This window comes from Oncorhynchus gorbuscha, linkage group LG11, assembly GCF_021184085.1.
Source record: "Oncorhynchus gorbuscha isolate QuinsamMale2020 ecotype Even-year linkage group LG11, OgorEven_v1.0, whole genome shotgun sequence".
In the NCBI taxonomy this organism is placed as follows: Eukaryota; Metazoa; Chordata; class Actinopteri; order Salmoniformes; family Salmonidae; genus Oncorhynchus; species Oncorhynchus gorbuscha.
The window spans coordinates 56,608,134-56,620,462 of record NC_060183.1 but is presented as its reverse complement, the minus strand read 5'-3'; the positions used below and the strand labels follow the sequence as shown (position 1 = coordinate 56,620,462).

The 12,329-nt window shown below is 44.8% G+C and overlaps 1 protein-coding gene across 1 annotated transcript; it reads right to left on the bottom strand.

The window, feature by feature from the left end:
- Window positions 1-1,786: 1,786 nt before the first annotated feature.
- On the bottom strand, window positions 1,787-11,927 carry bspry (B-box and SPRY domain containing). The gene is given in 6 exon segments (XM_046367992.1): window positions 1,787-2,800; window positions 2,943-3,067; window positions 3,188-3,212; window positions 10,520-10,754; window positions 10,904-11,002; window positions 11,634-11,927. Coding segments are annotated over 6 exon segments (1,302 nt in total). The 3' UTR covers window positions 1,787-2,276.
- Window positions 11,928-12,329: the final 402 nt, after the last annotated feature.

Sequence of the window (12,329 nt, the reverse complement as noted above, 5' to 3'; positions counted from 1 at the left end):
TTGATGCCCGTTTCAATGACTCTGGGATGAGTACAGTCGTACAGCATTATGAAAAGACTAAAAAGGCTCTATTCAATCAGATCTGCTTTAGCCAAGGTCATTTGACTCTGATGTGTGCCACAGAAAGTATTTGACTCAAGTGACAAAATTAAGGAAATTAGAGGGGGGGTTTCGCCAAGGCCATTTTCTTGCCTGCCTTCTAATTTCCTTAATTTTGTGGCTAGAGTCAAATACTTTCTGTGTGGCACACATCAGAGTAAAATACTTTATGTAGAACAAACTTCACGTCAGGATAGGAAAGCGAAATGAATCATTTGTGTATGTGTGTTATATTTAACATAGAGGGAGTAAAATGTAGGCAAGCAATAAACATTTCAGAACAACGACTAGTCGAATAAGACATGGGAAAGATGACGGGTTTTGGAAAAGAGATTTATATACAGACTAATACACTTGAAACAAATAGCCAAACCGAAAACTACAGACATTTCTTAGTGCCTCCACCACGATCAAACCGCCATAAACCTGTTTTTATTATTATTATTTTTTATTTCAACGTTATTTAACCAGGTAGGCTAATTGAGAACAACTTCTCATTTACAACTGCGACCTGGCCAAGATAAAGCAAAGCCGTTTGACACATACAACAACACAGAGTTACACATACATTTAAGTCATTTAGCAGACGCTCTTATCCAGAGCGACTTACACCTAAGACCAGTCCAAATGACTTGTTATTTTGTAATCAACTTACATTATGTCTCTACTATTATTCTGACATTTCACATACTTAACATAAAGTGGTGATCCTAACTGACCTAAGACTGGGCATTTCTACTCGGTTTAAATGTCAGGAATTGTGAAAAACTGAGTTTAAATGTATTTGGCTAAGGTTTATGTAAACTTCCAACTTCAACTGTATATGTTGCCCTAGATTAGAAGACTAAATAAACCCATGCTCCCCAGAATGTCATAAATGATAGAGTGAATGCTTCAATCTAGTTGACATTGGTAAAGTTCTCTGTCATCTTTGTTTCTTTTAACGAGCAACGACAAATCAATATTTCTCCACAAGTAGAGTTTCACAATCATCACACATAACATAGCCGGAACTGTTATCCTCTTTTAAAATTTCACCAAGCAATACTTTTCACAGCTTTTCTCTTATTTAATTCAACTCTGACATTGTCCATTTTGCCTCCATAACTTTTTCTGCCCGTTCCCAATAACATTTGGCGAATGGCGAGCATACAGGCACACGCTTTGATCACACCAACAGTGTTACATTTTGGTACACCAGAATTACATTCATTTCCAATGAAACGCTGCATTTGCCAATGGTAGCAGAAGGTGAATGTTGAACTTTTGTTGCATACATATCCTGATGCTGCATACTACTTTGCGCAATGACACTGACAGTCTCATTGCACAAAATAGTACACAGCATCATCAGGATATATGTATGCAACAAAAGTTCAACATTCACCTTCTGCTACCACTTCTGTCAAGCCATCACACCGAACGCACTGCAACTGCCTCTGCAACGCAACCAAAATACAATGACGTTTCGCTGTCGGTGTGATCGCAGCCTTAAATTTAGGCCTACGCACTAATGCCAGATAGCCTAAAGCGTAAATGTAGCCTATAGACATAAATTGCACAAGACTTAAACATGTATGGATTTTTTGTAAGGTATTGTTTTCTCTTTATTCAACACTTTAACCGCAGGGATTGCGGGTTACAAGTCAACCTTCGCATCACTATGACACTACATTGCCCCCTGCTGTTCTTACATTAACTTACAGTAAATTATCATAACATATAATAACAGAAATATAAATAACATACTCCTATATCTAAAATGACTACAGTATGACTCATTAGGACTACTGTATAATTTGATCAAGAGACTCATACAGAAATCTCTACAGATTCATTACTTCAGTTTAAAATAAACAAAGAATAAATTAGAAATATATCTCCCATCAAAAAACCTTCTGTATACCTATTCAATGCAGAGAGACATAGGAGCCTAAATTTGGCCAATTTGATTACATTCAAATAAATTGTGAAGCTTTGATAGTATTCTATTAGTAGGATGTACACATATTATAAGTAATTCAGTATCATTTTATCAGCAGGTGTAATGTCATACTACTTGTTGTAAGCATTAATGAGCCCTTTCTCTGTTATATTATCAACTCATATGATATGTCTTATGAAAATGTTACCCGTAATTCTATATCATTGACACTTCAGTTACAGTACTTCAGAGGTCAGTGCAGTATGCTGACACTGCGGTCAGCCACAGCAACTGCTGCAGCAGCGGCGGGCCACTAAAGGTGCAACACAGCACTGGAGTCTGGGTCATAAAATATCAGGGTCTGACTAGGCCAGTCCAGGAGTAGCCCTAGACTCTTGGGCTTGTGGACCACATGCAGGGGTGTGTTCTTCCCCGCATGGCAGAAGGAGAAGTCCCCATTGTATTTGGAGAGCACCCAGGACTGGATGTTGTAGCCCAGGTGGGAGTTGTTGCCCGAGCCCTTGCGCCCCATGCTGGAGTAGCATACCCACACCTTGAAGACCCCGCTCTCACCCATGTCAATCACCCAGCTGTGGGTGCCGGAGGAGATGGCCAGGGTGCCCAGCGCATTGGGCCAGCAGTCGAAGCAAGCTGGGTTGTAGGGCGGGGACTGGCGTGACCACTTAGGCCGGAAGGTCAGAGTGCAAAGCTCTTCTGAGAGGGAAAGTGCGGAGCTGACAGTACGCTCGTCAAATGTCAGATTTGCTGAACCATAAGCTTAAGAGAGAGAGGGAAGAGAAGAGTGTATTTTTATTCAGAATTAATTAAGCACTTATTGCCAGTTGTTCAGACACTAACTACAACTATTTGAAACTACTGTATCCTGAACTATAAGTTGCCCTGGCCTGTATCATGTTACCAGTTGGTCCCAGCAGTATGGCGCTGGCCCACAGGCCCCTCATGAGTTTGCTGTCACTACAGCTGGCGTTCAGGTTGAGATGGTCGGTGTCATGAGGCTCACCCACCCCCTCTGCCTCCTCAATCCTGATACACACACAAACACACACACACACGGGGCAAGTCATGTATATCTGGATAATGAACAACGCAGGATTGCTTCACCAAGTGGTTGAGAAAATATACATGTCAAAATAGAATATTTACCTCTCAGCTATTTCCTGGCCAGAGTCTGAAACACAAGAGAGCGTCAACGATGATTTACAGCAATCAAGTGTATCATTATTATCATCATCATTTGCACCACCATCACCACCTATTTTTTCATCCTTCTTTCTTCCACATCTATACACTCCCACGTCCCACCCTCTATAGTTGTTCTAAATCAATTATATACACACTAGAATGCTGATGCTATGTATTAGGATGCTGTGAAGCCACCGGTCAGCCATTTTGGTACTCCCCAGTAAGAGCAGTTCTCCAAAGGAATGTATGGAATATCATGTAAAAGTATGCCTTAAAGGGGCAATCTGCAGTAGCTACATTCATTTTGGGACTTATAAATTAATGATTTGTACCCATTGATTCTTGAAGAATATAACTTAAATGCCTCATGAGCTTACTTCAACTGTCGTACCTCATCAGTACCCAAAATATAAGCTTGTTTTACTCCAATGTTTGCCAACAAAGTGAATGTAAACAAACACGGTATAGCCGCAAATCATAGTTAAAACTATAATTTTTATATAATTGACTTTTAGTCCTTGCATCCATAGCTCGGTCAATGAATTTGAGAGTGGCTACATTTCTCCAGCCCCATACCTCAGCTTCTTAGCGAAACAGTGGCGGAGAGATTGAGCACCCCCTATCAGTCATCTAGTGTTTATTTAATTTATTTATTTTATTTCACTTCACCTTTATTTAACCAGGTTGGCCAGTTGAAAACAAGTTCTCATTTACAACTGCGACCTGGCTAAGATAAAGCATAGCAGTGCGACACAAACAACAACAGACTTACAAATGGAATAAACAAATCAAATCAAATCAAATCAAATTTTATTTGTCACATACACATGGTTAGCAGATGTTAATGCGAGTGTAGCGAAATGCTTGTGCTTCTAGTTCCGACAATGCAGTGATAACCAACAAGTAATCTAACTAACAATTCCAAAACTACTGTCTTATACACAGTGTAAGGGGATGAGGAACATGTACATAAGGATATATGAATGAGTGATGGTACAGAGCAGCATACAGTAGATGGTATCGAGTACAGTATATACATATGAGATGAGTGTGTAGACAAAGTAAACAAAGTGGCATAGTTAAAGTGGCTAGTGATACATGTGTTACATAAGGATGCAGTCGATGATGTAGAGTACAGTATATACATATGCATATGAGATGAATAATGTAGGGTAAGTAACATTATATAAGGTAGCATTGTTTAAAGTGGCTAGTGATATATTTACATCATTTCCCATCAATTCCCATTATTAAAATGGCTGGAGTTGGGTCAGTGTCAATGACAGTGTGTTGGCAGCAGCCACTCAGTGTTAGTGGTGGCTGTTTAACAGTCTGATGGCCTTGAGATAGAAGCTGTTTTTCAGTCTCTCGGTCCCAGCTTTGATGCACCTGTACTGACCTCGCCTTCTGGATGATAGCGGGGTGAACAGGCAGTGGTTCGGGTGGTTGATGTCCTTGATGATCTTTATGGCCTTCCTGTAACAACGGGTGGTGTAGGTGTCCTGGAGGGCAGGTAGTTTGCCCCCGGTGATGCGTTGTGCAGACCTCACTACCCTCTGGAGAGCCTTACGGTTGAGGGCGGAGCAGTTGCCGTACCAGGCGGTGATACAGCCCGCCAGGATGCTCTCGATTGTGCATCTGTAGAAGTTTGTGAGTGCTTTTGGTGACAAGCCGAATTTCTTCAGCCTCCTGAGGTTGAATAGGCGCTGCTGCGCCTTCTTCATGACGCTGTCAGTGTGAGTGGACCAATTCAGTTTGTCTGTGATGTGTATGCCGAGGAACTTAAAACTAGCTACCCTCTCCACTACTGTTCCATCGATGTGGATAGGGGGTGTTCCCTCTGCTGTTTCCTGAAGTCCACAATCATCTCCTTAGTTTTGTTGACGTTGAGTGTGAGGTTATTTTCCTGACACCACACTCCGAGGGCCCTCACCTCCTCCCTGTAGGCCGTCTCGTCGTTGTTGGTAATCAAGCCTACCACTGTTGTGTCATCCGCAAACTTGATGATTGAGTTGGAGGCGTGCGTGGCCACGCAGTCGTGGGTGAACAGGGAGTACAGGAGAGGGCTCAGAACGCACCCTTGTGGGGCCCCGTGTTGAGGATCAGCGGGGAGGAGATGTTGTTGCCTACCCTCACCACCTGGGGGCGGCCCGTCAGGAAGTCCAGTACCCAGTTGCACAGGGCGGGGTCGAGACCCAGGGTCTCGAGCTTGATGACGAGCTTGGAGGGTACTATGGTGTTGAATGCCGAGCTGTAGTCGATGAACAGCATTCTCACATAGGTATTCCTCTTGTCCAGGTGGGTTAGGGCAGTGTGCAGTGTGGTTGAGATTGCATCGTCTGTGGACCTATTTGGGCAGTAAGCAAATTGGAGTGGGTCTAGGGTGTCAGGTAGGGTGGAGGTGATATGGTCCTTGACTAGTCTCTCAAAGCACTTCATGATGACGGAAGTGAGTGCTACGGGGCGGTAGTCGTTTAGCTCAGTTACCTTAGCTTTCTTGGGAACAGGAACAATGGTGGCCCTCTTGAAGCATGTGGGAACAGCAGACTGGTATAGGGATTGATTGAATATGTCCGTAAACACACCGGCCAGCTGGTCTGCGCATGCTCTGAGGGCGCGGCTGGGGATGCAGTCTGGGCCTGCAGCCTTGCGAGGGTTAACACGTTTAAATGTCTTACTCACCTCGGCTGCAGTGAAGGAGAGACCGCATGTTTCCGTTGCAGGCCGTGTCAGTGGCACTGTATTGTCCTCAAAACATGCAGTCAATAATACAACAGAAAAAGTTTATATACATTGTGTGAAAATGAGGTAGGATAAGGGAGGTTAGGCAATAAATAGGCCATAGTGGTGAAATAATTACAATATATGTCACGTTCTGACCTTTATTTCCTTTTTTTTGTCTTTATTTAGTATGGTCAGGGCGTGAGTTGGGGTGGGCAGTCTGTTTGTTTTTCTATGTTTGGTTTCTGTTTCGGCCTAGTATGGTTCTCAATCAGAGGCAGGTGTCGTTAGTTGTCTCTGATTGAGAATCATACTTAGGTAGCCTGGGTTTCACTGTTGGTTTGTGGGTGTTTGTTTTCATGTGTGCGTTTGTCGCCACATGGTACTGTTTCGGGTTTTGTAGATTTCACGTTATCATTTATTGTTTTTGTTCGAGTGTTCATTTCTCTTTATTAAAAATATTATGGACACTTACCATGTTGCACTTTGGTCCACCTCTCCTTCTTCCTAAGACAACCGTTACAGAAACACCCACCAACCCAGGACCAAGCAGCGTGGTAACAGGCAGCAGCAGCAGCAGCAGGAGAGGCAGAGATACCTGGAGAACTGGACTTAGGAGGAGATTCTGGACGGTAAAGGACCCTGGGAACAGCCAGGGGAATATCGCCACCCCAAAGCAGAGCTGGAGGCAGCGAAAGCAGAGAGGCGGCATTATGAGGAGCTAGCACGGCAGCGCAGCTGGAAGCCCGAGAGAAAGGTTTTGCGGCCGGAGTCCGCACCTTTGGGGGGAGGGGAGGTACTGTCACGTTTTGACCTTTATTTCCTTTGTGTTGTCTTTATTTAGTATGGTCAGGGCGTGAGTTGGGGTGGGCAGTCTGTTTGTTTTTCTATGTTTGTTTTCTGTTTTGGCCTAGTATGGTTCTCAATCAGAGGCAGGTGTCGTTAGTTGTCTCTGATTGAGAATCATACTTAGGTAGCCTGGGTTTCACTGTTGGTTTGTGGGCGTTTAATGTTTTTGTTCGAGTGTTCATTTTCTTTATTAAAAACATTATGGACACTTACCATGCTGCACTTTGGTCCTCCTCTCCTTCTTCTCAAGACAACTGTTACAATATAGCAATTAAACACCGGAGTGATAGATGTGCAGAAGATGAGTGTGCATGTAGAGATACTGGGGAGCAAAGGAGCAAAATAAAAATGTAAAATAACAGTATGGGGGATGAGGTAGTTGGATGGGCTATTTGTAGATGGGCTAAGTACAGGTGCAGTGATGTGTGAGCTGCTCTGACAGCTGGTGATTAAAGTTGAGGGAGATACGAGTCTCCAGCTTCAGTGAGTTTTGCAGTTAGTTCCAGTCATTGGCAGCAGATAACTGGAAGGAAAGGTGGCCAAAGAGAAATTGGCTTTTTTGGGTGACCAGTGAGATATACTTGCTGGAGCGAGTACTACTGGTGGGTGCTGCTATGGTGACCAGTGAGCTGAGATAAGACTGGGCTTTACCTAGCAAACTTATAGATGACCTTGAGCCAGTGGGTTTGGCGACGAATATGAAGCGAGGGCCAGCCAACGAGAGCATACAGGTCGCAGTGGTGGGTAGTATATGGGGCGTTGGTGACAAAACGGATGGCACTGTGATAGACTGCATCCAATTTGCTGAGTAGAGTGTTGAAGGCTATTTTGTAAATGACATCGCCGAAGTCAAGGATCGGTAGGGTGGTCAGTTTTACGAGGGTATGTTTGGCAGCATGAGTGAAGGATAATTTATTGTGAAATAGGAAGCCGATTCTAAATTTAATTTTGGATTGGAGATGCTTAATGTGAGTCTGGAAGGAGACTTTACAGTCTAACCAGACATCTAGGTATTTGTAGTCCACATATTCTAAATCAGAACCATCCAGAGTAGTGATGCTGGACAGGCGGGCAGATGCAGGCAGCGATCGGTAGAAGAGCATGCATTTAGTTTTACTTGCATCTAAGAGCAGTTGGAGGCCACAGAAGGAGAGTTGTAATGGCATTGAAGCTTGTCTGGAGATTAGTTAACACAGTGTCCAAAGAAGGGACAGAAGAATACAAAATCGTGTCGTCTGCGTAGAGGTGGATCAGATCATCACCAGCAGCAAGAGCGTCATCATTGAGGTATACAGAGAAGAGAGTCGGTCCGAGAATTGAACCCTGTGGCACCCCCATAGAGACTGCCAGAAGTCCAGACAACAGGCCCTTCGATTTGACACACTGAACTCGGTCTGAGAAGTAGTTGGTGAACCAGGCGAGGCAGTCATTTGAGAAACCAAGGCTGTTGAGTCTGCCGATAAGAATGTAGTGATTGACAGATTCGAAAGCTTTGGCCAGGTCGATGAATACAGCTGCACAGTATTGTCTCTTATCGATGGCGGTTATGATGTCGTTTAGAACCTTGAGCGTGGCTGAGGTGCACCCATGACCAGCTCTGAAACCAGATTGCATAGCGGAGAAGGTACGGTGGGATTTGAAATGGTCGTTAATCTGTTTGTTAACTTGGCTTTCGAAAGACCTTAGAAAGGCAGGGTAGGATAGATTTTGGTCTGTAGCAGTTTGCGTCTTGAGTGTCTCCCCCTTTGAAGAGGGGGAAGAACGCGGCTGCTTTCCAATCTTTGGGAATCTCAGACGATACGAAAGAGGTTGAACAGGCTAGTGATAGGGGTTGCAACAATTTCTGTTAGAAATTTCTGTTAGGGAAGCAAAGGCTAGCTTTTTCTATCTGCCTGTTCCTAACTGCCTCACATGCATTGGTTCCTAACTTCCCTGAAAAGTTGCATATCACAGAGGCTATTCGATACTAATGCAGTACGCCACAGGATGTTTTTGTGCTGGTCAAGGGCAGTCAGGTGTGGAGAGAACCATGGGCTATATCTGTTCCTGGTTCTACATTTTTTGAACGGGGCATGCTTATTTAAGATGGTGAGGAAAGCACTTTTAAAGAATAACCAGGCATCCTCTACTGTTGGAATGAGTTCAATATCCTTCCAGGATACCCGGGCCAGGTTGATTAGAAAAGCCTGCTTGCGGCCTCCCGGGTGGCGCAGTGGTCTAAAGCACTGCATTGCATTGCTAGCTGTGCCACCAGAGACTCTGGGTTCAAGCCCAGGCTCTGTCGCAGCCGCAACCCGGGAGGTCCATGGGGCGATGCACAATTGGCCTAGCGTCGTCCGGATTAGGGATGGTTTGGCCGGTAGTGATATCCTTGTCTCATCGTGCAATAGCGACTCCTGTGGCGGGTGTTTCCTTTTTTTTTAAAGACTGCTCTCTGAAGTGTTTTAGGGAGTGTTTGACAGTGATGAGGGGTGATGAGCGTTTGACCCATTACGGACACAGGCAATGAGGCAGTGATCGCTGAGATCTGATTGAAGAGAGCAGAGGTGTAGTTGGAGGACAGGTTGGTTAGGATGATATCTATGAGGGTGCCCGTGTTTACGGATTTGGGGTTGTGCCTGGTAGGTTCATTGATAATTTGTGTGAGATTGAGGTCATCGAGCTTAGATTGTAGTATGGCAGGGGAGTTAAGCATGTCCCAGTTTAGGTCACCTAACAGCACGAGCTCTGAAGATAGATGGGGGGCAATCAATTCACATATGGTGTCCAGGGTACAGCTGGGGGAAGAAGGTGGTCTATAGCAAGCGGCAACAGTGAGAGACTTGTTTCTGGAAAGGTGGATTTTTTAAAGTAGAATTGTTTGGGTACAGACCTGGATAGTAAGACAGAACTCTGAAGGCTTACTCCGCCCCCTTTGGCAGTTCTATCTTGTCGAAAAATGTTATAGTTAGGGATGGAAATTCCAGGGTTTTTGGTAGTCTTCCTAAGCCAGGATTCAGGGTTGGCAGAGTGTGCTAAAGCAGTGAATAAAATAAATTTAGGGAGGAGGCTTCTAATGTTAACATGCATGAAATCAAGGCTTTTACAGTTACAGAAGTCAACAAATTAGAGCACCTGGGGAATGGGAGTGGAGCTAGGCACTGCAGGGCCTGGATTAACCTCTACATCACCAGAGGAACAGAGGAGGAGTAGGATAAGGGTACGACTAAAGGCTATAAGAACTGGTCGTCTAGTACGTTCGGAACAGAGAGTAAAAGGACCAGGTTTCTGGGCACGGTAGAATAGATTCAAGGCATAGTGTACAGACAAAGATATGGTAGGATGTGAATAGAATGGAGGTAAACCTATGCATTGAGTGAAGATGAGAGAGATATTGTCTCTAGAAACATCATTTAAACCAGGTGAGGTCACTGCATGTGTGGGAGGTGGAACTAAAGAGTTAGCTAAGGCATATTGAGCAGGGCTAGAGGCTCTACACTGAAATAAGGCAATAATTACTAATCAAAACAGCAATGGACAAGGCATATTGATATTTGGGAGAGGCATGTGGGGCCGAGTGATCAATTGGGTCCAGTGAGTAGCTGGACGAGCTGGAGACACGGCGATTCAGACAGCTAGCGGAAGTGCCTTAGAGGGACGTCGCAACGGAAGGAGTCAGTTGTAGCCCCAGTGTATATATAAATCATTGGTCTCTCCCTCCCTACCTGTACCCATCTCCCTTACTCACTGCCAGCTGTATGTCCGGTGTGTTTGTGAGGGTGTGCACCAGACGTGTGCGCGTCTGTGTGAGCATAGCCAGGGCCTGGCCCCAGTGGGCTCTCTGGGTGAGAAGGCACTGCTCCACCCTCTCCTCCTCCCTCTGCACCGCTTCCAGCAGCCGCTGTTCCTCCTCTTCCACCGCCTCCCTCACCACACTGACCTGGGCCACCACTTGCTCCCGTGCCCCGCTCACCTCTACCTGCATGGACACGCAGCAGAGGGCATAGGGGACACAGCAAAAATATTTTTATGGAATCCATTAGATATCTGTGTGTAGGGCTTGCGATTCCAAAGCTGTATGAACTGTAAGCACATAAGGGACAGTGTGAGTGTCACAGGGCTACTCACCTGCAGTGCCCGCTCTTTGGCAGTCAGGGTCTGGTTGATAAAGCGCTCCATGCGCTGGGCCTGCAGCTGCATTTTCTCACATATGTTAACCAGTTGGTTCTGTTTAGGACAACACACACACACATTCAGTGACTGGCATAAAACGAGACTGGTGTTGGACTTGAAAACCACAGAGCTGATCAGGTACATTCTCAAAAGCAGGGACCCACTATCCTGATAAGCTTATTCCTGTAGTGCTGAACTGCCATCACCAACATGTCATTGTGTATCCTGAAATAGAAAATAATTTAGAAGAGCACTGATGATAATTGATGCTGCCTCTTCCCAACAGCTTGAAACTCTTGTCTCCTCACACCCCATGACACATCAACAGGGGAAACTCCTCAGTCTGGTGTGGGATAAGTGTGGCACACCCTACACACCCACCAGGCATGTGAATACACACTTTCAAAACACAAACCAGCTGACCCTTTGTACTGTCGTACCCCAGGTAACCAAAGGTATACTCAGTTTGCCTGTTGCATTCTCACTCCTAACTCTAGGTAAACAAAGTCTCCTGGCCCCATTCACTGTGACCATGGTCCATATGACGCACAATATGCAGCTTAAATGTAACTGCTCAAAAAGGACATGGTGTTATTAATATGTGGAGAGTATATGTGGAGAGACTACAATATGTGGAGAGACTACATCTGGATAATATGATTTCGGGAAAAGTCTGGGCTCTCACCCTAACGCCCGTCACTCTGCTGACCAGGGGTGTCACTGTGTGGCTCTGGCAGGATCCCACTATGGTGCAGTGCAAGCATATAAGTTTCTGCTCGGAGCTGCAGAACCAGTCCAGGTCTGATTCATGTTCCATGCAAAGTTCCGATTCACCCGAGAATTTTCCGGATTCTGAGTCGGAGGTGGTCACCACTGATGTAGAGGCAGCCTTTCTAGACAACCTGGAGACGACTTTAGCTGACAGAGTTTCATGTTGGTGTACATCCAAGGAGAAGAAAATCGGCTGTTGTAAATCCATATTAAAGTCTCCCGAACTTTCTCAAACTTCCACTCCAGTGTCTGGGTCATCTTGCAAAGACACAGGTGTCAAACCACATGATTCTGGCTCCGCGCTCATGGCACGTCAAATAGCCTACTAGGCTAATAGCAATAGAACGTGACAGGTAGCTTCAGTAGCCAATCTACTCCAGTTATAACACAGGTGTATCAAGGTATAAACACGGAAGTAACACGTACACTAGAGCTGAAAAGCAAGTTTAGCAACAACTGCAACAACGGGGCTGTATCAATGAAAAATAAACTACATGATATTTTAGCTTTAGTGTAGGCTATATATTTGAATATTGTATAATTCAATAAACAAAATAAGCCTACATTTAGCGTCCTGGAATGGTATAGGCTAGGCCTACATTTCAATTCC